This window comes from Alnus glutinosa, chromosome 10 (assembly GCF_958979055.1).
Source record: "Alnus glutinosa chromosome 10, dhAlnGlut1.1, whole genome shotgun sequence".
Classification (NCBI taxonomy): domain Eukaryota; kingdom Viridiplantae; phylum Streptophyta; class Magnoliopsida; order Fagales; family Betulaceae; genus Alnus; species Alnus glutinosa.
In genome coordinates, this window is record NC_084895.1 from 342,130 (window position 1) to 368,095 (window position 25,966).

Genomic DNA, 25,966 nt, shown 5'->3' on the forward strand with positions numbered 1-25,966 from the left:
CCCCCAAAACTATAGACACCGATGGAAGTGGCAAATGCAATGCCCACGGTTAACTGCCAGTTTGTGAAATGTGGTGATTGAAGCTCTATCCTGTTCACATGATGAACAAGCATGACAATAAATGTCTCGATGCTTTACTAACTGGTTACTATATTAGCATTCTTGTATTACTTTCTATACTCAAGAGAATATGAGCCACTTGTTTCAACACTCTTCAACAGCAAAAGGGATGGCGAGAGAGAGAGAGAGAGAAATGGTTCGAAATTTTGGGGGAAAATGTTACATTTTTATCTTCTACAAGTCTTCTACGCTGTTTTGGTAGCAAGAGGGACGAAGAGAGAGAGAGAGAGGGTTCGAAATTTTGGAGGAAAATGTTAAATTTTTTTCGCACCCAAATTTTCTACGCTATTTTGGCATTTTTTTTTTCAAATATAAATAAAAGGATTCCACGTCAACTGTGTACAAAACTTGTACGAAATGTGTGCAAGAAGCATTTCTTCATCTCATATGCAAGGATTTTACATTAAATGTGAATGTGTGTACAAATAACATATCTCTATTTTAATATAGACATTATTTCAAAGCAAGTAAAGTCAGCTCACTTGTATTTTTTTCTTTTTTCAAATCACTTGTATTGCCCAAAGTTTATAAATTAGATGTGTTTAAATTTATAAATACTTGTGTTACTTTACTTATCAAAAAAAATTTATAAATACTTGTGTTTTCCAATGTTTATAATTCAATTTGTATTTTTTTTTATTGCAATTACAAGTTTATTTAGTTTAAAAATTGGATTAAGCCTATCTAAAAAAGCTCATAAAGCTTTAAAAAAAGAGATCGAGGCCCATATAAATTAAGTCTATAATTAAAAAAAAAAAAAGAAACCAAAAAGCCTAACAAAAGGTTAAAAATAATAAAAAAAAAAAAATCACTAGTCTATGGGCGTTATGGGCGGATTTCAAATAAAATAGGTTGTATTTATTTTATAGTCAAAATTTAAAATTAGTGCATTTATTAATTTACATAATTTTATACTATTTAATTTATTTTTAAAATATATTAATATTGTCTTTATAGACTATTCTATTTAGGCGAACATTTAGATCCAAAGTCAGCTTTTTGTTCCCTTTCTCTATATCTAAACCCTACGGTTGGTTGGTTGCACAGGGCAAAAAAAAAAAATAAAAAAAAAAAAGGGAAAAAAAGAAAAAACTCCGTTTGGTTGCTTGGAAAACGTGGGAATACCAAAAAGACTGAATTTTTGTGTCTTGCGGTAGAAATTTTTAGAATTAAAAGAACTGCAATCTAACTAGTGTTCTTGATTGGTTCAGATTTCTCGTTATTGAACTGCATTTTTCTCATCTCCAATGATTCGAGCACCATGGTCTGAGAAACCCAAGTCAGGTACGGACCCAATTCTTCTATTCATCATACATTGCTCTTGGATTTTGGGAATTATGATGTAAATTGGGGTTTTATAGCGTTTTCAGAAAGCAGGCTGAAAGTCGTTCTTGAATCCCTCAAATTATCAAATTTGAAATATAAATGTGTTCCAGCCTGCAGTTTTGGTGTAATAGTTTTCAATGTTATAAGGATTTTTAGTATAAATTTTTGTTTCTAGTTGCTAATGCCTTGTTTGATTTCTCTTCTCTTATAACTGAAGAAGTGCTGCACAATGTTGGTTTGAAAGATTTCAAAACTACCTTCTCAAGGATTTCTTTAAGAATATGATATTTAATGCGCTTGAAAGATTTACTTTGATTTTGTTTGGGTGATTTCTCCTATGTCTGAAATGCTGGCAATGTTGGTACCTAACCCCCAGAATCAGGCCTGTTTATAGGATCTTGTCTCAATTCATACCATCCATTTCCCTGTTTGAGGAAATGTGGTTAAGTTATGGGGAGAACTTGTACCATTCCAGTGTTTCTGTCCACATTCTTCACTATTGCCTGCAACATCTTTAAGTAAAAAGTTATCATCATTCCCCATTGACTTTTTGATTACATAAAGAAGAAAGAAAATCTTTAGTTGAAAATGTCTGATTGAGACTATCATGGACAATGAACTAGATTTGCTCTAATATTACTGCGATCAAACCCTTTTTCAGAAATAGTTGAACAATTAAGCAACTAGGGACTTACGGTTGGTTTTTAATTGGGCATAGAAGTCTGGTCCGAACATGGGCATTTTGTGTAATTTTTCCCATATGAAGTTATGTGGTTTCTATACTTGAGAAGTGAAAAATTATTCCACTGCTTGTGGACTAGGTTAAGCATAGTGCATTATCTGCATGTTTGTGACCATATCCTCTCTCTCTCTCTCTCTCTCTCCTCCTCCTCCTCCTCCACCACACCACCACCTCCACCCCAAACCCAAAAAACACAGCCATCACTACTAAATTCAAACCACCAACACCACAACCTACTGCAAATGCAGTGGCCCCACCACCTTCACAGCAACGCCAACCTCATGATTTGAAATCAATCATGTCAATTAATGTGTTGGCTCCCACAATATTGGAACCATACCCTATTTTCACTACAAATTCATGAATTCCTCTCCCATTTTAAACTCCTCCATCGAAACTAAAGAAACTAAAACCAACACCCTAGGAACCCTACATCTCTTAGTGTCCAACCCCTTCTTCATTGACTCTCCTAAAAACCTCTTAACGCTTCATCAAACCTGCCAATTTGCAATATTATATATATAGATACACACGCGCGCGCGCACACACACACACGCGCGCGCGCACACACACGAAGCACAACGTTCCTCATTGGCTATCGCTCAAACATCTATTGTGCCTCACCCAAACTAATAAAGACATCCAACTCCGACCCAAATTTAAACAACAGCCCATGAAAAAACTCCAAATCTCCATAACATTAGAACAAGCTTTTATCACGTATCGAAAACTAAGCATGTTTGGCATAACTCCTTCCCACCTAATATGCTTCTAGAACTTGGACCCATCTTTTGCAAGCCCATTTGAAATAAATCCACCTACGATTGTGTTATAGGCAACCGTATTGCATTTATAGGTGATGCTACCATGCCATTGGAGGCTAAAGGCCTTGGTTGCGAGGGTGAGAGGAGATTGCGCCACGTTTGCCAAAGTCAAAGTTGTGAAAGAAGATCTAGGAGAACAGGTTGTAGTTGAAGGTCTGGAACCTGTGGTCTGTGCCTGCCTCAAAGCACCCACAGCCTGGGTTGAATGAAACATGGAGTGGCGTTGGTGGTTGATCTCAAACCATGAGGATGGTGTTGGTGCAAAGGTGGTGGGGTTGCCACAATTGTAGCAGATTGCAGTGGTGGTGGTGGTGGTTTGAAAGTCAATTTAGTCATGTACAAGAAAGGATAAAAGGGGCAGTCACTTTTTGAAATTTAATATACTAAATTCTGAGAGAGTAAGTAGAACTGTTTTCTTGCTCAATTTTTCATTTAGATGGAAGAGCTATCTTAAATTAATCTTCTCACATGATGTAACCATTCTCTTTATATGAATAACGATAACATCGTACAATGTGTCAATATTTTCATAAACACATAAGCACCCGGGCATAAGTATGTTTTGGTCTGCACACTTTTGTTTTTTGGTCAGATCTTTCTGCACATTCAAGCACACAAGTATTCTCCATTATCAACCTTGCCTGCACAAAAAAGGCATTCAAGTTTTTTTTAATCTTTACTTCTGTAACTACTACAAGGTTGAACACAGGAACAGAAGCAGTTTCTAGAAGTGGGTGAAAGTTTATAGTCTTACTTGAAACATCAGATCCTGGGTTTGACTAGAACTATAGGATCAGTAGAATTTAGGATTTGTAATAGATTTACTTTTACCTAGAAAAAACAGTGTCCTCAGATGAAAAGATTTCATATCTCAAGTTTAAATCATTTTGGTTGTGAAATTGATTTGATTGAAATTTAAGATTGTAAGAGTTTGTGGATTAGTTTTACATATATCTACAAGTTATATAATTTTTTACAAGCATGATGCATTGGTTAATGTCTCATTTAGTCTCAATATAGTAGTGACTCTATGAATAATGGAACATGGGTTTTTATATGCAGCGCAACTAGGAAAGACATCAGGTTTTGTAATTTTAAACCATTGGTGACTAATAATGTTTGGTAAAGAAAGGTACATACATAAGAATTATCTTTGTTAAAAATTCAAGCTTTCTATTCTACTTTTAGTTTATATGAGTAAATGAAGCAGCCTGAGACTTTTGCATTTACTAAAAAGATGTGCTCTCTGCTATTGTATTGTTCACTAAGCTAAGCATTCATATCTGGGTATGTAAAGTGAACCTAAGATTGATCTTTGACAGAATACTCTCGTCTTTTATCGCTTATAAGCATTTAGGCAGGGGGATACTGAATGGAGTAAAATTTTGGGATGAACCTTTTATTTAGCACTTAGCATGGAAACAATGGTCCATAGGCTTTTGTTTTTCCTTTCACTTTTTTTCTTTTAATGTATTCTTATCTGCCTTATGGGAGATGTTTTTATTACTGGTTCACTATAGTTTGTCAATTTTCAAATACAGGTGCTTCTTCTTATACTTTCCTGTTCTCCTTTATTATGTGCTTGTACCATATCCACTTTTAAGTTTGAGGCTAATTTGCATGATCTTTACCTCCTACTTGCAGCTTCATATGATGGATTAGCAACCCGTCTAAATCTGCTCTAGTAGGATAATGGAAAACCCAAGTAATCAAGCATTTGATTCAGATGAGAGTGAAAAGTGTTTGCAAATCGAAAGCTATGTTGAGCATGATTTTGCTGATGATGACCTTTCCAAAGATATTGATTTATGCATGGGGGAAGTTGCTAAGACACTAGAACAACCGAACGAAAGTTTACCTTCAATAGGCAATGTCTTAGAACCATATATTGGCCTGGAGTTCAAGTCCAGAGATGATGCTCGAGAATTTTATATTGCATATGGTAGGCGTACTGGGTTTGCTGTACGCATTCATCATAATCGACGCTCACGAATAAATAACATGATTATTGGTCAAGATTTTGTTTGTTCAAAAGAAGGTTTTCGTGAAAGGAAGTACACATACAGGAAAGATAGAGTTCTTCCTCCGCCGCCTATCACCAGAGAAGGCTGCCCTGCGATGCTGAGGCTAGCTCTAAGGGATGGAGAAAAGTGGGTTGTCACAAAATTTATAAAAGAGCACAATCACTCATTATTATCTCCAAGTAAAGTTCCATGGCGAGGATCTGGAAAAAGTATGATAAGTGAGGTATGCTTCTTTTGAAATTCTCTATGATATAATGGGGAGTTAATTGGTTCTGACAAGCATTTTGTTTCTGGGTAGAGACCTGCTTGGCTCAAGCCAGCTTGCTTTAGCCTGTAAAGAGCGGTGCACTTCAGTGTTAAACTTGCCACCAGACTTGTGCACTGGTAGGATGTTGGTTTTGAAATTAAAGCCGAAGCTCTGTGGAGCTGTTCAACATACTTTAGACTGGGTTTAGGTTTTGTTAGCCCTTTTTGGCATTAAGGTACACTCGAAGGATATATGTCAATTTTATGTCATCTTGATTTTATCCATTGGTCCTAAGTGCTAGTTCTGAACGCAACGGGACTGCAACGTCAACATTGTGAGATAGTTATGAGATAAAAAATGTGGTTTCTAGCATTACTCTTAGCTATAGAATAATGCCAAAAAACCACATTTTTATCCCAAAACTATCTTATAATCCTGCATGGTAGTCCCAACTAACCCTTTGATTTTTTTCTTCAACAAGGACTGATCCAAGGTTTGGTTGGGACCACAACGTCAACATTTTGAAATAGTTGTGAGATAAAATGTGGTTTATAGTATTCCTCTTAGCAATAACACTTGACAACGTAATATAGTTTTTTTTTTTATATATATATATTCTGCATAAACTATGTTAACCATCTAAAATTCCACCCCCCCCCCCCCCCCCCCCCCCCCCTCTTTTTTTTTTTAATGTTTTTTTATTGGTATGAACTCACATCACCCATTATTATCAATGACAAATTAAGATGATCAAACTGCACAAAGCTTATATTATGTTGTTATCATCAATGGCATTATCAACATGATCAAATTACAAGGACTTTAACCATGACCTCACCTTGTAGTTGTTACATGCAGGATGAGAAGGATCAAAGAATTCGAGAGCTGACCCTTGAACTTAACAATGAGAGACAACGATGTAAACGCCGTTGTGCGGCTTACGAGGAGCAGTTACATCTGGTGTTGAAGTATATTGAAGAGCACACTGGCCACATGGCAAGAACAGTTCAAGATATAGTTCAGAACATTAGGGAACTTGAGAATGAGCAGCAGGAGGACACTGGTATTTTATAGAATTCAGAATTTGTACATTTTCCTCTTGTTTTGACGTCATTTGAATCCCATATCATGATTTTAGCAACAATTACTTTAGGCCATTCTATGTAGAGTTTGATGCACACTCACGGATGAACAATATTGGCCATTTCTCTAATTTATGGGAATTAAATTGACAGGGCCGTCTACTTACCTTTGTTATTGATTGTATTTATGAAAAATAATGTCTCAAGTTCAAATTCCATTTCATTAACTGAATTATTCTGTTTTTTTTTTTTTCTTTTTTTGGTGTTGGGTGGCTACTTTCGTGCATATCACCTCTTTCATTACTTGTGATTAGACTCACTAATTCAACACAAAATTAATTGGTTAGGTTTGAGGGTTTAAGCCGTTTAATTAAATGGGTCGAATTAGGATTAATCTATATGGTTTTATATGTTTCGACACGACGCGAACCTATCATGCGAACACGGTTGTATGTGAGAATTGGTCCTCATATGATGGTTTTAAATTCTAATTCGTTTTATAACCTTTGATGATCTGATTGTGATAGTATAAACGACTTGATTTTAATCAAATTGATGAAGTCCAACATTGATGATATGGAAGAAAATTTCCCTTGTTATTGTTGTTATTACTATTTTTTTCAACTTCGTTTAATATTTTATTGTTATTATTAATTTATTACCACCAAATGATGAAACTGGGGAAAGTTAAACTTTCAGTTCGTCCAACGAGAAGGCCTAAGATAAGCAGCGCAGAACATTCACATTAGGCTAATCAAAAGGTTATTTTGACTAACAGATTGGTCGCATTGAGAATTTTGGAAACTTTATTGAAGCATATTGCAACTTTTTAAACATTTGAGGCAAAATGTGAAAGTGGTCAAACTTTAGAGGGGTTAATTGTATTTTTTCCATATAAATATAAAATTGATTGCTCACTATCCCTCCTAAACTACTAAAAATTGTCAATATCTCATCAAGGCCAATAAAAAGAATAAAAAGACAAAAATAGCCCTATTTTTTTCAATAAGACAAAAACACCCTTATACATTTGGGGAAAAAAAAACTAAATATTAATAAAAGAAAAAGAAAAAAAAAGAACAAAAGATAGAAATAAACCCCTAGGCCCAAGTGTTTTGGGGTAGTTCGTACACCTTTTTTTTTTTTTAATCCAAATATATATATATTTTAAAAATTATTAATGGTATTTTTGTTATTACGGTGGACATTGACAATTTTTGATAGTTTGAGAGTAACAATGACTCAATCAATAGTTTAAGGAAAATATTGACAATTGGGATGATAATTTGATGCAGTATGTAAGCTTTCTCTTTTATTATTTATTTTTGTTGTGAACTTCATGAATTACTATAGTGGTGTGTTTGGTTCGTATAAAAAGTTGAATAATATTCAACTTTTTTTAAAAATAAATCATATTTTATTTAATTTTTTCAAATTTTATCTCATAAAGTCAAACCTCGTAATTCGCGCAGTGTATTCGAATAATATTCGTATTCAACACCCAAACGGACTTAAAACTGAGCCGAATGTAGGTGTTTTGAAAAAGTGAGTAGCTAAAATAATAATAATAATAATAAAAAAAAAACTAAATTTTAGCTAAACATTTGCTAAGCCAAATGTGAATGGTCTAATAGATTTATGTGGATCCATATCAGAAAATCATTTACACATATTTACAAGCTTAATAAAGAAAGAGAAATACTACACGTACTCTTACTCCCACACTCCAAAATGTACATTCCCTAACGTGACATTATAAATCACCATTGGATCCAAAATTCCATAATGAGACATCCCAAATTTATAGGTAATTTTTAGTACCACATCATGAAGTGTGCATTTGAGAGTGAAAGTGTTTATCATTTCTCATAAAGATCACTCCCAGCACCCTTCTTACATTCTCAAACCCTCTTGGCCCGTGTTGAGAAAAATAATTTGCCAGCATCATGGATTGTTATTTTTCCCATTTTTCTATTTGGACATAGATTTAAATGAAAACAACATAATCAGCAGATTCAGCACATTTTTGTAACATCAGAAGTCCTCCATTTTTCGAGGAAGAATATCCCACCAAGTTCAGAAGAATCTTTGCTAGGAAACTGGGACTGGACCAAGTTTAGAAGTATCCTGGGTTGCCATATTTTGTGTGGAATTCAAACAGGTCTCTTGTCTCCATTTCGGGATGGAGTTGAAAAAAAAAAAAAATAGCCTCTTCCAAGCTGAAGAGAGCTTAAGGTGAATCCTAGTTTATGCTAAAAAGGTGCTCTATTTATAGAGATTCAATCAAGAGAAAACAACATTGCCTTTTTTTTTTTTTTTTTTTTTTTTTTTTTTTTTTTTTTTTTTTTTTTTTTTTTATAATACAAAGTGCAATCAAATACATAAGGAGCATACAAGAAAGACATCTAAAAAGAAGAAGAAAACAAAACAAGAAAATCATTAAAGTTAAGTACTAAAGGTGCTAGAAACACAGCCGTCCAAGAGTACAAAAAATGAAAGAAAAATGAAATGAGCTCCTCAATGATTCTTTCTTTATCCTCGAACTGTCTGTCATTGCGTTCCTTCCATACATACCACAGAAGACAAGGAACCATCTTCCACACGACCGCACTCCAAGAACTACCACCCGTCCACCGGCAAGCGAATAAATCTACCACCCAAAAAGGCATAACCCAAGACAGACTGAAGCGACTAAAGATGGCGTTCCATAGCGTGCGTGTGACCTCGCAGTGGAGAAGAAGGTGATCCAGAGACTCCCCATTCATTTTGTACATGCAACATTGCCTACTTTAAATTCCATTCCTTTGTGCCGATCCAAATCAGGCTTTAAGGGCCAGAAAGAGCAGAACAATTTGGTAGATATCTTTTGCAAAGTGACTCCTTTCATTCTGGAGTGTATACAGAACCAAAAACCATGATTCTACTTACAGAGTGACTGGGACGTCTTCGGTGGAAACTCAAAAGGGTGGAAGACACTTCCTGTCAGAGTTCAACATGAAGAGAAATGAATCTCGGGATTGAGTCCGGAAGAGGAATGCTTGAGAAAAGTTACAGTGTAAGCGCACGGAGTATGCTGCTCTTCGGATACCCGTTTGGAAAGAAAACCAATCCACACCATCAATGTAAGTTGAAGGTATTGCGTTGCAGGGAACCTTACTCTTGAGGGGAGGAATGAACCTTCAAGATGCTGCCAAGAGAGAAGCAGATGTCCAAGACATAAGGACCTTGCTTGACAAATTCAAGGATAAGCTACGGTTTGTTCTTTGCAGATGTTCTATTGACTTTCTAAAAATCAATTCCAAGCCACCATGAAATCTAGCAAGTGTGCATGAACGTCTGAGAGATCCAGGCACATTATCTGCGTTCCAAAATATAGGATTGGTTTAGATGTCCATCAAAGTACAAAAGAAATTTTTCCTTGCAACCAAACATTACTTCTAAGAGTAAATAAAATCAACCACATCAATATCAATGTGTACATAATTTATAAACCTCCTACCGTCTCTTTTTCTTCAAAAGCAAAGCAGCACGCAAAAATATCTGATCAACCTCATCAAAATTTGGTAAGTCCGAATTTTTCTCCAGTGCTTTTGCTTTTCTTGAGTCTATAGATATTTGGCGAAGGTGCTCCTCAAAATCTTCAGGTTCTTTATCACTTTCAACTGGGAATTTTTCAAACTCATCCAAATAAAGAGGTTGTTCCACCTTATTCTCAGTCTCTGTGTCAGATTCAGTTTCGAAAATATCTGATAGATCTTCAGAATCTGATGCCATACCTGTATCCATAATAGAATCATCCTCAGAGCATTCCTTGTCTCCATCCAAGATTTCTTTCAGCTTATCAGAATTCTTTAATTGAAAGTTTGAACAGCTCCCAGGGCCAGAGTAAATATTTCCAATTTCAGTTCCTTCATTCTCTTTACCAGCATCAGTTTTATTTTCAGCCATATTTTTGGCCTGCTCTTGAAGCAATTCAAGGTCCTGTTCAAGTTTTGGAATATATTTTCTAACAGCTCGGAGGCCATCCCTATATTTGGATTTATCCAAAGCCTGTATGGAAGAGAAGAGGGAAGAACATGGCGTAAGACAACATATAATGACGGACAAAAGACCATTTGTAGCAAAAAAAATGTTGAAAGGCTTTAAACTTCAGATGTGGGAAACCTATCTACGCAAGACAGTAGACGTACCAATTCCATTGTAGCAGAGTAAGGTGCAGGTATTGGGTTTGACCCACTATGCATATGGGTTAAAGGAACTTACAAAGAAAAAAAAAACCCAAAAACCCAAAAAAAAAAAAAAAAAAAAAAAAAAAAAAATAATGAAAGGAAAAAGAAAAGGCACAGTAGCTTTGTATCACTGAGGGGCATATTTGAACACCAAGGATTTCGTCATACATCCAAGGGCTTTAAACCACATTTCTAATTTGAGACATCTAACAAAGACACTTCACATTATGACTCATTCGAGCATGTAGTTACTTGGAAGATACCTTAGGACCGATCAAATGGAAGCCTAATGCGACTATACAATAAGTTCCTAAATATTCTTGAACTTTGAGGGAGAAAGTAAAGAGGTCTTGATCATTAAATTCTTATCTTCTTATATGAGCTGACGCAAATTATTTTACAGGAGCATTTCCCAGAAAGAAATTGATCCAACTGCTTGACTGAGAAAATGTAAGAATATGTTGGGGTTATGAAGTTGCCAAGGATGCGGGTGGTTAGATGTTAGAATTAAGTTATTACGGGTATTGCCCATTTCCTCTTCTTCTAATATAGCCATGAAATTTAAACACCTAGCTTTTCTTTTCCTTTTCTAGGTAAGAAACATGTTATGCATTACTAACTAAAAGAAATTATAATTCAACAGAGGGAATTGAGACACCACAGCGAGTAAAATGACTACATTTTATTCTCCATAAGAAACTTTCCATATCAATTTACTTCCAGTTGCAGTTGGAGGGCATAAAACTTATCAATGAAAAAAAAGGAGAATTGTTAAGGGCACAGAGGAAAAGTAGTGTCTAAACGACCCTAAGATATAAACCATGCTACAAAAGTGGACACAGTTAATCCAATCCTCATATAATATATTAGGAGAAAAGAAAGAGATAAGAACCTTCTTCCTGGAGAGAGTGACCCGAGGTGACATTATCTCTGTTGGTGGCTGAGAATAGTTCTTCCCTCTGTACATAATAATTGTGTTCTCTTCATGAATGTCAAGCACGATTCCTCCGGTCAATCTTGCCAGCTCAGCAGCAATCTCCTTGACCTCCTCTGGTGAAAATGTCTTGACGATCACCTGCAGAGTCTGATGTTTTTTCCAATGCAGATGCATGTTCAGAATTACACCCTGGTAGATTCCCCGTCTTCCAACAGGCACATAATTCTTGCACTTGAGACCCATCTTCAGAAAGAAGAAGTGCTCTTCGGGTGTCAATATCTCTGGATCATGGGTTGTCTCTGATGTCTCTTTAGGCTCAGTCTTCTTCAGAGCTTCAACAAGTCTTTCCTCTTTCTTTTGAGCCTGGAAAATGAGAAAGCAAGCAGTATAAACAGATTTATTAGAACTAGATAGAGGACATATATTAATTAGTTCAAAACAAAAATCAACTAAGAGGTTAAATAATTTTTGGCTCCCCCTACCCCTACACCCACCCCCCAAAGCCATCTCCCAAACATAAAAAAGATCAGCTTCATAATAAGCACTGATGGAATATAATAAATTAATTCAGCCTGTGCTTTCTTTCAGGTCTAAATTCATTTATAATTGAAGCAGCCTCAACAGGCGAAGAGAAATCATGATTACACTACTTGCAGGATTAGACAGAGTATCCTACAATTGTGCAAATATACCGAGATTGATTACACTACTTGCTGGATTAGACAGAGTATCCTACAAATTGTGCAAATACCATCTCAGTATAAATATAAGTGTGTGTGTGTGTGTTACACAGCATGACAGCATCAAGAGTATATGACTGATAGACAATTGACATATTACCCAAGCCAAAGGCATGGGTCTCTTTTCCGTTAAGCAAACCAAAGCATGCTCTAGGGTTCCTAAGAATTGCTACAATAGGTCGTATGACATCAACAACCAAATACACTATCTGATTCCAAAGAAAAGTAATCTTAAAATGAAATTGCATCCAAACTGCTTATATGACAAGAAATTCAACAGAAATCAGATATATTTTTTTTTTATTTAATAAAAAAAATAACCCTGATTAAGAGCTTTCATCACTATCTCAACCGATTTAGGGATTTTGATGGGTTGCCTCTATTATCTATCCTTTTAGATACCTTACACAACCCACAATATTTACATATCAATAGACAGCATTGGAGAGCTGATCTCCTGGACTGTTTAAAAAAAGAGAGTAAAAATAGGCCTTACTTTCCTTAATTTGTAGAGAACTTTTTCTTCTGCAGTCATTCTTTCATACTGTTTCTTCTTCTTCCACCTGAAGAACTTCAGCCACTTTACAACTGCTCTTTTGCCCTTGAGCTTTTTCCTCTTCACTTTAGCATCACCACCACTGCCAGCAGTTGTGCTTTTTTCTGACTGCTTCAGTGGTTCAACAACTTTGTCAGCCAATTTTAAAAATGGGTCTGAATGAATCCATCGATGCCCCACAAATGGAAAGACGTTTATACCAAAGAGTTGCTCAGAAGCAGATTGTTCCCGGCCAAAGACCTTGCATGTAATATTATTCATGCTATTGCACTGTGAGGTAATGTTCAAGCACATTGTTTTCTAATAACGCCAAACAAATATGAATTACTAAATTTGCTAAAAATGAGAAAAAAATGTAATTTAATAGATACACATGGGCGTGTCAGTTTAAAGGTTTAACTTAACCAAACAAACCTAGATATGAAATGCTTCATCTAAATTGTTTAAATTGAGAAGTTGCTCTTTTTTCCCGCGGGGGGTAGGGTGATCAGATAAGTAGAATGTTGTTTACAAATTATAATTCACACTTCAATTCTAAACACTTTTTGTCCTCTAAAAACCAACTCCAAATTGACGGTGTAACTTAAATGTTCCAAGTGCTCTAAAAACCATCATTTCACACATGGACAAAATTTTTCTCCAAATTCTGTTAGAGGAATTTCCTCCAACCCAATATTAATGCATTTGATTCTGACACGCATTTTTAATAGAGCATGTGATTCTGACGTACATTTTAAAAAAAAAAGTACGAATCAAGTACTTTATTGGACACATGCCCGCAATATAGAAATTCCTTCAACTCAATTTGGAAGAAAACTTTGTACATCACGTATTAAGCAGTGTTCCTAACAATTTACTGACAGTGCAGTATTCTAAAAAACTCCCTATCTTTCAAACAATAAGAACAACAACCTCTTCATCGACAGAGAGACAGGAAGAAGAAGACCCATCACAAGATTTATACATCCATTGAAAAAAATCCCCAGTCCAACTATTGAAAAATTCTATAAATGTTAGACTCATTCCATCAGAGCTAGCCCAAAAACCACAAGGATTAGGGCATTTTTATCAATCTTGCAGCCTATCGAAAACCCTGCAGTGAATTTTGTCCATGAATTAATCTAAAAGTTGAATAAACACATATCTTATAAAAGGGATTCGAAAATGTAATAAAGTTTAAAAATTTCCTTGCTTGAATTTTTTCTTGTTTTACTTCTCTACGTTCTTAATATTCTTATCAACCAAACAGAGATTAATGTCATAGCACACACAAACAGAGAGAGATACCTGGTCTTGTGAAGTGGGGATTTGGAGAAGAAGGCCGCGAAGAAGAAAGCATTGGAGAAAAGACTCTTGTAGGGGTGAGATTTAGAGAGACCCACTGAAGCTAAAACCCTAACCACCATTTTTCTTGCTCTTGCTTTGGCTCCGACGGAAGCTGGTCAGCTGGACTCTCTCTTCAACTCGGAATCCGTCCTCTCCGGTTCACGGCTAGGATATCTTGAAAAGATGGGTTAAATACCTCATAGTGATTAGCCTAAATCAAATTGTCGTTTCGGTTTAAAAAAACGTGGTAATTCTTGTCGTTAGTGAAAAAATTAGTTTTATCGTTTAGGTTCGTTTGGATTTGCGATTTTAAAAAGTACGATTTAGAAATAACGATTTTAAAATATGTGATTTAAAAAAGTGATTTTTAAAAACGCAATTGAGCGTTTGGAAAAATGACAGTTTAGCTTTTAAAATCACAGGTTAACTTTTTAAAATACTGCGTTTTTTAAAAAATATCTCATTGTCTGCGATTTGAATAAGCACTTTTCTACGTTTTTAAATCGCAATTTTTTAAAAACGCAGTTTTTAAACAGTTTATTTTCTACGATTTAATTTAAAATCGCACTTTTTCTCTACGAAATTACAATCTTAAACGCACTCTTATTAACGTCAATTCTCCGTTCATTTTTTTTAACCATCCTTCACGTTATTCACGTTACTTACTTTAGAATATTACAGGAGTACAATTACAAAAAATTAAAAGTTTGATTTACTAAATTAAAAATTTTTAAACTTTAAAAAGGAATTGCAAAAATAAGGAAACTTGATATGGGTTAGTTTTCTATTTTCTCTAAAAATCGTTTCTCTAGCTGCTCTACAGGTAATAATTTTTTAGATTTGTCCTCTTTTTATTTTATTTTATTTTATTTTTTTTTAAGCAAATAAAGAAATGGCACAGGAATTAAAAAACCCAAAAATGGAGATGATGCTGGTTAAACACTTAAACTCAATTGATGGTACTAGTTATGGTAGGGATAAATTGGAAAAATGATCATCTCCATTTCAAATAAAATGAAAAAGAACGGGTTGGTGTTAAAGGAGGGACAAAATTGTCTCAATATTAAATTTGAGACAATTTTGCCCCTCATTTTTGCCTAACCGGCTCATCTCTATTTACAATAAAATGAAGAGGATCCCTTTCCGATAAAATTGTGCATACTAAGCACTCTTATGATCCCAATTGGTTTGTCAATTGGGAAATTACAAACGGCTGGTTATGAGATATTAGATATATAAGTGCAGTTATGTGTGTATTATATATTATTAAGAAGATAACAATAAAAAAACAGAAAAAAGAACGGGAATATGAGAAGTAAAAATAAAGAAAAATAGAAATATAATTACAAAATAAAAAATTAAGGGAAAGGGGAAATATATAAGAATAAATAAACAAGAAAGAATATAAACATATTTCTAAAATATACTTTTAAAAGAGCATCCTTAGTGAGCTCTTCATTTCAAAATTTTCACTAAAATTTGATGAAAAATTCAAAAAAATCCACTTCAACAAGCTCTGTATAATTTTTCTAATTTGTTTCTTGTCAGACTTTCACTCCAAATTTGGTTCACAAATTTCATAAGCTATTAAATATTTTATCATTTCTCTCACCTTTCACTTTTCCTCTCTCCTCATTTGTTAAGAGTGGTTGCTTAAAATCAATAAACAATTAATATTTAGTTGATATGGAGAAATATTTGGAGAGTTTGGTGTATGAAGTTTGTTAAAAGTAATAGATAAAATAACAAAAGTAGATTGTTTAATTAGCTAAAATTTAGAGAAATTTGGAGAGCTTACTAGGGATGCTCGTGAGCTCTCCATTTCAATTTTATCACCAAAATTTGGTGAAAAATTTAAATAAGCCTACTTCAACAAATTCTCTATAATTTCTGTATTTTGGCTCTTGTCAAAATTTCACCTCAAATTTAACTCACAAATTTCATGAACCATTAAATATTTTATCATTTTTCACTTTTTCCACTCCACTTTCCCTCTCCCCCTTCTTCAGTTTTCTCTCCCGTTCACTTAATTCCTTCTCCTTCTTCACTTGAGGCCATAGCTCTTGGCCATCTTGATGATCAGCTCAATGTAGCCGTCTCAGTTGTACGTGCCCGGCGCCTCCCTCTCCACCAACTCCCACCACACATCAATCATCACCCCCTCCACCCCTGAGCTCTTCAGCTGATCCTGCAAGCTCTTGTTCATCTCATTCCGGTTCATCGTGTTGTTCATCGTCACGCTGTCCAGAGGCATCATCATGTAAACCGGCACTCCCTCCCTGTATTTCCTTTCAAATACATTTTTTTAAAAAAAAAAAAAAAAAAAATTTATAGTTTAATTAAAATTTCGCCAATTTGGTTTTTTTTTTTTTTTTTTTTTTTTTTTTTTTTTAATATTTTTAATTGAAGGAAATATCGACGGTTCATGCATGCTTGAGTTGCTAGATTTATTTTGTGAATACCCTTTTTTTTTTTTTTTTTTTTTTTTTTTTTTTTTTTTCTTTTGGATGAAGTTTATTTTACTCATTTAGAGTAACATTTCATAATAGTTAAAGTTGTTAAAGTGGTTGTTCTCAAAATCAATAAAAAATAATTTTGGTCTAAAATAGAGAAATATTAATTTTGAGAGTTTGATGGAGAAGGCCGTTTAAAAGCGATAGATAAAATAACAAAAAATAAATTATTCAACTAAAATTTGAATACAATTAATTTGGAGAGCTAGCTCACTAGTCTTATCTGCATATGCATGACACCCCTCAATATAAGTTTTCTTTGCTGTTTATTAATTCCTAGCTTCCCCCGGCCGTCACCCTAGCTAGGATATTATTGGTGCCTATTTTATCATACGTAAGTGACAGATATTGGGGTTTTAACGGAGTAGTGATCAGGAACCCATATGAGATATCCCTGAGCAAAACCCTGCGGCTTGACAGCGTCGCTTGTTGGGATGAATGTCACTGTGTAAGTCGCCGTCTGGTTCACCTCTGTGAATGTCATCTCTGCAGGTGTTACGTTTATGCCGCCTATCCCTCGAGGCGCAAAAACATCCACACTGTAAGTCGAGTTAGCTCGCCCCACATTTGTCACCATCCTTGTGTAAGTCTGAGTGTCACTACTAGACACCAGTGTAATTGCAAACGTAGGATAATTCAGTTGTGCTTCAGGTATGCTTTTCACTTCTGAGCACTTGATATCCCCCGCGCGTGTCGTATGCAGAATAGCCCCTACCATTTCATCATCGTAATTCAAACCACATAAATAAGGAATGTAATCATCAGGGTGGATGTCGTAAATAAGCCCCGGATCGTTTGCTTTTGATGGGTTAACATGGCCAGAGCCGGTGGCAAGGATATCGGCGGGAAGAAGATTTTCGTCGGTAATGGGATTTTCTCCCCCGGTTAGTGTGTCGTCGGCGGTGGTCATGATTGCAGACTTGATGGCAGCGGGCGACCAATCAGGGTGTGAATTCTTGAGTAAAGCTGCAATGCCACTAACACTACAAAAAAAATTGTTTTTCGCCACTTGCAGTTCGCCACGTGTACGGTTACTGTACACGTGGCGAACTGTTGGCCGCATGCAAGTGGCCACGTAAATACACGCGGTGGATTCGGTTGACACTAACTGCACAATTGGCAGCGCGTATTTTAATACACACGGCCAACAGTTGGCCGTGTGTATTATTATACACGTGGCAATATGTTTTTTTTTTTTTAAAAAATAAAAAATAATTTTTTATTTAATTTAAATCTGTATTTAATTATTTTTAAAATATAATAAATTGTTTTTTTAATTTAATTCTTTACTTTTAGAGGAAAAAAATATAATAACTGAAAAAAAAAAAAATTGAAGAGGAAAACACGTACGAGCAAGTTCAGTAGGGAGAGAGAGAGATACAGAGAGCGAGAGACAGAGAGAGAGAGAGAGAGCGAGAGAGAGAGAGAGAGAGATACAGAGAGAGAGAGAGCGATACAGAGAGAGAGAGAGAACACACTGTGAGAGAGAGAGAGCGAGAGACAGAGAGAGAGAGAGAGAGCGAGAGACAGAGAGAGAGAGGGAGAGCGAGAGACAGAGAGAGAGAGAGAGCGCTACAGAGAGAGAGAGAACACACCGTGAGAGAGAGAGAGAGAGAGCGAGAGAGAGGGAGAGACAGAGAGAGAGGGAGAGACAGAGAGAGAGAGAGAGCGATACAGAGGAGAGAGAGAGAGCGGTACAGAGAGAACACACCGTGAGAGAGAGAGAGAGAGAGAGAGAGAGAGAGAGCGAGAGAGAGATAGAGAGAGAGAACGATACAGAGGAGACAGAGAGAGCGAGAGACAGAGAGATACAGAGGAGAGAGAGAGAGCGGTACAGTGAGAGAGAACATGGCGAACTGCATGTATTTAACGATTTTTTTTTTTTTTTTTTTTTTTCATTTGAAATTACTGTGCAGTGGCGCGCGGGACAATTCCCGCGCGCCACTGCTATCTTCACAAATTCTGGCCGTGTGGCTTTAGGCCACGCGGCCAGTTATCTTATATGTATATATACATAATAAAATTTACTTTTATTAATATATATTTAATAAAAACAATTAGCCACGTGTATTTAATACACGTGGCCATACACAAAACTTAATAATTTTTTTTTTATTAATATATATTTAATAAAAACAATTGGCCACGTGTATTAAATACACGCGGCCAACTGGACGCGTGTAAAAAATACACGCGGCCAATTGGCCGGGTGTAATTAATTACACGCGGCCAACTGTGATGCGCATACTTCTAGCCACGTGTACCGTATACACGTGGCTAATTGGCCGGGTGTAATTAATTACACTCGGCCAATTGGCCGCGTGTAATTAATTACACGCGGCCAACTGTGATGCGCATACTTCTAGCCACGTGTACTGTATACACGTGGCTAATTGGACGCGTGTCTACAGTAACATGTACTGTAGACACGCGGCCAATTGTAGAGTTTTTTGTAGTGTAAGGTGAGGGCATGCCATTGAGGTGCCGGACATCAAATTAAATTTTGGTTGCGAATTAATGTTGCTCTCCACAGGAACTGGCCATGCCGCTATAATGTTAACGCCGGGTCTGATAATGTCTGGTTTCATAATCCCCGGGCTCAGTGTGTTTGGGCCTCTGGAAGAAAAGGAGGCGACTGATGGAGCCGATGGCTTATCCCCACCAATCACAGTTCCTTTAAACAAGATTGTGGCTGTTGGTGCCTTAGTTGACTTGACGTAGTCTTTGATTTTCAACCCTGCAGCATGGCTAACCAGTGTAGCGGGAAGTATGTAACGTTCAGGCATAACAGTGTAGCCGTCAACCTGTGTGTTCATGATAATCATGGCAATCTTCGCTCCATACACTTTACATCCTTACGATCGAGGAGGACACTTAACCATTTTTCTCTCCCCTTTTGAATAAAAGAAAAAAAAAACACTTTTATTTAAAAAGGAAAAACAAAACAATAACAAAGTGCACTTTTTGAATTTGTATTTTATATATATATATATATTTAAAATGGGGGAGGGGGAACGGTTAAGGGTCCCCTCTCAATCATTTCTCATGAGTACGAAAAGTACAACAATCTCGTACTTAGACCAATACGGTTACCGCTTGGGAGAATGTTGTATTGTTGATGAATGCTATTTTGTCGATTCAGTAGTTCCATCTATTATGGTTTGAAATATGATAATGTGATGCTGAATTGGCACGATCCATTCATCTTTGATGAAAAAGAAATTTTTTAAAATAAAACACCAATGATAAATGGAATATGCCAACTCAGTGAAAATGTATACAAGAAAATTTGTCATCCATGAAGCACATCAAGAAGACTATTAGTCATTCACGAAACAATTATTTGTATCTACGTGCACGTACTAGAATGATTGTGAGTATCGATTTGGATTTTTATTTATTTATTTATTTTTTTGTAATTTCTTGGATTATTTGCTCAATGTAACCATGTGTAATATCTTTGATTTTCAGTGTGTTGTTAAAAATGACACATGCAAATCTAAAGATCTTTTAAATAGTCTTTATGTAACATTAGAAATTTATTTACTAATCTACTTTCATTTGGGAAGAGCTCTTGATTTACTTAAGAAGCTAAAGCCCACTGAATTGTGGATATGGCAAAAGCCCAGCATAAGGTACATCCACATTTGGGGTTGGCCAACACATGGGCTGAAAGAAAATAGGTTAAGCCCTACCATCCATGATGATTAGAGTTGACTTGACCAACTTGGAATACTGGAGCTTGGACCACTCGGCTTCTTTTTTTGAACGGAAACTGTATTCTATCATTGATATGGCGAAAAGCCCAATGCTTACAACTTGAAAATAAGGGACAAGACCCCCCATTCTCTAAACCAGAAAGATCTGGCTTGATAAAACAGTTGCCTAAGCAGAAATACAAATTTTACAAGAATGATATTTGACAATATAAAAAAATTTGGGGGGTGTTTGGCAACAAACAATCCATTCCCCTATTTTATTTTTACTTTTTTAAAAAATAATAAACTTCAAAACATTCTAATATATATATTTCACTTTTTATATCACATCAATGATTTTTTATTACTATTCAAATAAAAAAATTTACTACAATACAATTGTTTTTTTTTTTTTTTTTTTCATTTTCCATACAAATTCGTTTTACTTTATATATCAAATCAATCACTTCTTACTATTACTCAAAATAAAATAAAATAAAATCAACTCAACAATCTTTACCAAACACCACCTTAGTCTTGAGGGGTGACATTTTGTTATTCCTCAAAAAGCTTAAAATTCATCGCTCATTACTTATTCTGTAGGCAAAAGGGCACAGAAATGTGCAAGAACCTCGAAAGGTTTTTCAACCCTTTTAGAAACACTACAATAAAATTGTAACCATCGTGAAGAAGTTGTTGAGGGGGAGGCATTAGCGAACATCGAACTTGATCCGTCGACGAGGAGTAACACTATGGCTACCAAAGATGTCTCATCTACAAGATAAAATCACATAAGATCATGGAGACAATAATCCATAAAAAGCATCAAATACAGAAATACACAGAAAAATAACATAAATGTAACAACAACATAAATACAACAAAAAGCCCAACAAAAAGCCCAACAACAGTTACAAACGGTAATTTTGATTTTTCAATGCTAAAAATAGAGGCATTTTTTAGAATGCTTTGATTGGTTAACTTTGATTTTTCATTGAACAAAACGGTCAAAATTGACAGATACCTAAATAATAACAAATTGACAATTTAAATGGCCAAATTATGATACTTGTCAGTTCGTAGTACTTCATAAAAAATGGCCAATAGTTGAAAGGGTCAAATAATATTATATTTAACCCAAAAATGTTGCTATACGTTTTGCAGTATTTTTGTAAGCTGAAATGGCTTATATACTTAAGTGATTGTCGAAAATGTTTGCATCAGTTTCTTTTTATATTTTGGGTTAAATACTTTATTGGTACCTGTGATTTGAAAACTTTATTTTTTGCCCCATGTGCTTTCATTTATATCACAGATGGTTCCTGTGGTTTGGGAAAAAACGAAATTGGTACCTCCGTTAGTTTTTCCATAAAAAAACTAATGGCTTACCACGTGTCAACTCCTGAGAGTAGACATGTGCCATAATCTAAAAAAATTTAAAAATAGAAAATAAAAAGCTTTAAAAATTAATAAAAAAATTGAAAAATTGAAAATAATAACCAAGGGGTCGCTGAAGTTTTTGTTTTGGTTTTTTTTTTTTTAGTGAAATAGTGTTATAACGTTATGGGTATATGGTTTTTGTCAAAAGCTAGCCTTGGCTTCTTGGAATTATTATTATTAGTATTATTATTGGACCCCAGGAGAGACACACGGCCGATGAGAGGGGAGAACAGCCGGCCACAGGTTCAACTGGAGATGGAAGGATATCTTTGTCTCTATGTACTAAAATTTATTTATGTTAGAATATTTTATATTCTCAATATTATGTTTACCATATCTTTCCTATTAGGGTTTATTCCCTACCTTAATTACTCTAGGGTTTCTTGGTCACTACTCATAGCCTATCTATATATAGAGGTCTCTTGTAATATGTTAGTATCAAGACTCAATACAATGTAGTCCTTAATATATTTCCGCTCTTTCTCTTCCGCTCTCTCTCTTTCACATATATTCTCTATTTCATATATTTATTTAACATGGTATCAGAGCCATTGTCTTGTGGCCTCCAATAAACCTCTTTGAAGTTTCCTGGCCCTCCTTTCGGCGACCTCCGTTTTTCAGTCGTCTGCGTGCCGCCAAGCGCTCTGCCGCTCAAAATCTCTTCCACGCCTTCATCGTAGCCTCATATGGGAAAATTTTATCCCAGTTCAATGCTTGCGAGGTATAGATCTACAGATCTATGGAAGATCCGCCGCCATTGGCCTTTTTCGGACTTTTCCGACGGCTTTGTTGTTGACTTTTGGCCTCTTTCCGGACTCCTTTTGGTCTCTTTTGGGCGACTTTTCGGCCTTCTCCGACGACTTTTGCCTTTCTTTTTCCCAAACACAAGGTTACACCTTGAGTTTGAGGGGGGATGTTAGAATATTTTATATTCTCAATATTATGTTTACCATATCTTTCCTATTATGGTTTATGTTGGAAATAATTTTGGATGGTGCACAAAGTTCTTATTGAAATAAAATAATATCAATATGAAAATTAACAATTAAATAAATAATTGTTAAACAAATAATTGATTGAAAAATTATTGTTGATACTAGACCAAATTGATCCGAAATAATAATAATAATAAAATAAATACTGTACAAGAGATTAAAATTAAATTAAGGAAAGATCTCACAATGCTATAGAATCACGCAAGAGCGTTGTCCTTAAAGGTTGATTCGTGCCTCCCGGAGTGTATAACTCGGTGTGATCGGATCTCTTGACACGCAACCTCCCAGGATTAGACTATAGCGTCTATCTTCGTTAAAGACACACTTCCAATAACAAAGATCAAATAGAACAACCCTTTGATCAAAGTGGATGGGAGACTTTAGAATATTTTTCTTGTAGAAAAGCTAATAATATAACAATAGCTTTATGGCTTAAAACCAAATTCACGTTGAAATATATGAATGCACACTAGAAAAATATGTTAGAGGTTTTAGCCAAAGAAGAAGATTGTTCTCAAATGCATTGGGAACTCAATTTATATAAACGATCAAAAAATGTTAGCACTATAGATTTTCTTTTAAGGCTCATGAATGACAAACGGTCATAAGACTCATAACTATTAACCGTTACAAATCAAAAGTAATAAACTTTAATAATGACAAAATGTTTGAAGATTAAAAAGCCATAAAAACAATTTTTAATAACCAACGGTTACAAAATAAAAACTCATAAATATATATTTTAATAAATCAAAATTTTTTTTTCTTTGTCATAAAACTCATGAATATATTTTAATACCAAATGGTAAAACATTTAAAGATGGCTAAAAATGAAATAATGTTTGTAACACACATATTACAACAATCCCCCACATGTTACAAACACTAGAATATAAGGAGATTGAAAGCATGCATCAATGTGGTACCCGAAGGTTTTAACCACACTTAGGATAAATAAGTAGGAACTTAATGAATCGTGGTAGAGTTAAACTCTTTTAACCAAATTCACAAGTTGACCAAACTTATCACCCACATAACTTTCTCCAAAACAAAATTGGGTTGTTCTATAGCGGGTTGGCGCCTTATACAGGCCATGCGCCCCTGGGTTTCATGAGCGCTCTAGAGACCTACCCTAGTCTCATAGGAGGCGGCACCACCTCCACACTCACATAGGTGGCATCCATCAAGAGTGTGTGCAGGGAACACCCCATCCCAACACGTAGGGACTATGGATCCATTAAGAGTTTTTAAACTCATCCTTAATCACTCTGCATCTTGTACTGTCTTACACCATAGGGATGGACTCATCACTATCTTCTCAACAAGATAATGGATAAACATAGAATGACAGTACCTCAACATGATCACTTGTGACTTCGTTTCCCATTAAACCTCATTCATGGGATCTCCAATCACAGAGGTTGGGTATCAATCATAGTGTCATAATTTGGGTATCAGTCTTATCCCCCTCGATGTTTTACTCACCAGCCTTCTCGCTAGTGGCTTGGTCAAAGAATTTATAAAATTTCTTTTTGACCTCACACATTCCATGGAATTTATACCGGTCTCAATAAGCTGCCTCACAATATTGTGCACTTTTCTCATTATAGATCTTGCTCATTGCTCGAGCTATGACAGCCTGTCAATCACAATCAAAACACAAATGGAACTGAATTAGTATATAAAGGCAAATCAATTGATTAATAAGCTCCTTAGCCATTCATCTTCAGTTCCTGCCTTCTCCAAGACAACTAACTCTGACTCCATAGTAAACCTTGCTATGCAATTCTGTTTTAAGGACCTCCAAGAGATAGTCCATCCAGTCAGAGTAAACACATAAAACCACATATAGGCTTTAGCTCATCTGAATCAAAAATTCAGTTAGCATTACAATATCCTTTCAATAAAGGAGAATAATCACAATATGACAAACCAAAATTAATTGTGCCCTTTAAATATCTCAACAATTTAGAGATAGCATCTCAATGCCCAATAGTAGGATTATAAGTATACCTACTCAACATGTCAACAACATATGCAATATCAGGGCGTGTACAACTTGTCAAAATATCAAGCTATCAATGAATTGTGCATATTTTTCTTGCATAATATCATCACCGTAGTTCTTTACCAAATGTATTTTGAATCATATGGTGTAAACATGGACAAATAATCAAAGTGCTCAAATCTTTTAAGCATCGTTTCAACATGATATGTCTGAGATAAAATAATGCAATCATTATCTCTAAGAACTTTAATGTCCAATATGACATTAGTTCTACCCATTTATTGTATATCAAAATTATACGCAAGAGATCTTTTAGTTTCATGCACAATATCAATGCTAGTTTATAAAATAAACAAGCTAGTCACCAATATATATTCATTATTGTAAAAACATGCTATGCATTTACTTGCACTATTAATCAAATATGCATTAGACAACATCACCTTGTCAAACTTTTATGCCATTGTTTAGGAGCTTGCTTTAATCCTACAAGGATTTCACCAATTTGAACACTTGTGTGTTATTGAACAAGGATTATAAGCCCCTTGGGCTGCTCCATATAATTCTCTTCACCATTTAGAAAAACAACTTTGACATCCATTTGATGTACAACAAATTTATAAATAGAAGCAATGGCAAATAACATTTTATATATGCAATTATAGTAAACAGATAATAAGTACTAAATAATCATCATTTGGCATTTGCTTATAACTTTTAGCTATCAAGCTTGCCTTGTACTTATCTATCATATCATCCAGTTTAAGCTTCTTCTTAAACATCTAGTTACAACCAAGTGATTTGGTTGAAGGAGATAACTCAATGAGTTTCAAATATGGTTAGACACAAATTTATTCCAATTCATTATTTATAGCCTCTAACCAAAACTAATGCATCAAATAGATTTAATTACTTCACAATAACATGTTGGATTATCATCAACAATATAAGCAATAAAATTATTACCAAAATTCATTTCTTTTCTAGCTCGCTTGCTTCTTCTCAATTCTTGCAAATCATCAACAAATTTATTAGAAGCAACAGAAGATTCATGCAATAACTTTTCCTTATTTTTCAAAGGAAATACATGCTCAAGAAAAACATCATTTTTTAGATTAAATAATAGTATTGTAATCTAAAGCATCACTTTTTATAAGAA

The 25,966-nt window shown here is 35.1% G+C and overlaps 3 protein-coding genes across 6 annotated transcripts; 1 reads left to right on the plus strand and 2 right to left on the minus strand.

The window, feature by feature from the left end:
• Positions 1 to 1,157: 1,157 nt before the first annotated feature.
• Positions 1,158 to 6,538, plus strand: LOC133879441 (protein FAR1-RELATED SEQUENCE 5-like). The gene is made up of 3 exons (XM_062318012.1): positions 1,158 to 1,404; positions 4,657 to 5,259; positions 6,142 to 6,538. The coding sequence occupies exons 2-3, from the start codon at positions 4,705 to 4,707 to the stop codon at positions 6,355 to 6,357; spliced, it is 771 nt and encodes a 256-aa protein (XP_062173996.1). The 5' UTR covers positions 1,158 to 1,404; positions 4,657 to 4,704; the 3' UTR covers positions 6,358 to 6,538.
• Positions 6,539 to 8,782: 2,244 nt separating this feature from the next.
• Positions 8,783 to 14,325, minus strand: LOC133880677 (uncharacterized CRM domain-containing protein At3g25440, chloroplastic). 4 transcript variants are annotated; one of them, XM_062319663.1, is made up of 6 exons: positions 14,115 to 14,238; positions 13,740 to 13,920; positions 12,768 to 13,067; positions 11,487 to 11,894; positions 9,865 to 10,415; positions 8,783 to 9,723 (listed from the first exon to the last, which is right to left on the minus strand). In XM_062319663.1, exons 2-6 carry the CDS (start codon positions 13,848 to 13,850, stop codon positions 9,720 to 9,722), a joined length of 1,374 nt encoding a protein of 457 aa, XP_062175647.1. In that variant the 5' UTR covers positions 13,851 to 13,920; positions 14,115 to 14,238; the 3' UTR covers positions 8,783 to 9,719. The 4 variants fall into 4 exon arrangements, with proteins under 4 accessions (XP_062175647.1, XP_062175645.1, XP_062175648.1 ...); XM_062319661.1 differs by lacking the exon at positions 13,740 to 13,920 and having other exon boundaries at positions 12,768 to 13,089; positions 14,115 to 14,323; XM_062319664.1 differs by lacking the exon at positions 13,740 to 13,920 and having other exon boundaries at positions 12,768 to 13,127; positions 14,115 to 14,239.
• Positions 14,326 to 16,994: 2,669 nt separating this feature from the next.
• LOC133879792 (subtilisin-like protease 3) lies at positions 16,995 to 19,491 on the minus strand. Its single transcript, XM_062318568.1, has 2 exons — positions 19,128 to 19,491; positions 16,995 to 17,647 (listed from the first exon to the last, which is right to left on the minus strand). Exons 1-2 carry the CDS (start codon positions 19,489 to 19,491, stop codon positions 16,995 to 16,997), a joined length of 1,017 nt encoding a protein of 338 aa, XP_062174552.1.
• Between the last annotated feature and the right edge of the window lie 6,475 nt (positions 19,492 to 25,966).

Coding starts and splice junctions, on each gene's coding strand:
- LOC133879792 (XM_062318568.1), bottom strand. CDS start 19,491: ATGATTATCATGAACACACAGGTTGACGGCTACACTGTTATGCCTGAA. Junction 17,648..19,127: donor CTCAATGGCATGCCCTCACC/TTACACTACAAA, acceptor TTTTTTGTAGTG/TTAGTGGCATTGCAGCTTTA.
- LOC133880677 (XM_062319661.1), bottom strand. CDS start 14,233: ATGGTGGTTAGGGTTTTAGCTTCAGTGGGTCTCTCTAAATCTCACCCC. Junction 13,090..14,114: donor TCCCCACTTCACAAGACCAG/GTATCTCTCTCT, acceptor ACAGTGCAATAG/CATGAATAATATTACATGCA. Junction 11,895..12,767: donor TTCTCTACAAATTAAGGAAA/GTAAGGCCTATT, acceptor CTCATTTTCCAG/GCTCAAAAGAAAGAGGAAAG.
- LOC133879441 (XM_062318012.1), top strand. CDS start 4,705: ATGGAAAACCCAAGTAATCAAGCATTTGATTCAGATGAGAGTGAAAAG. Junction 5,260..6,141: donor GAAAAAGTATGATAAGTGAG/GTATGCTTCTTT, acceptor TGTTACATGCAG/GATGAGAAGGATCAAAGAAT.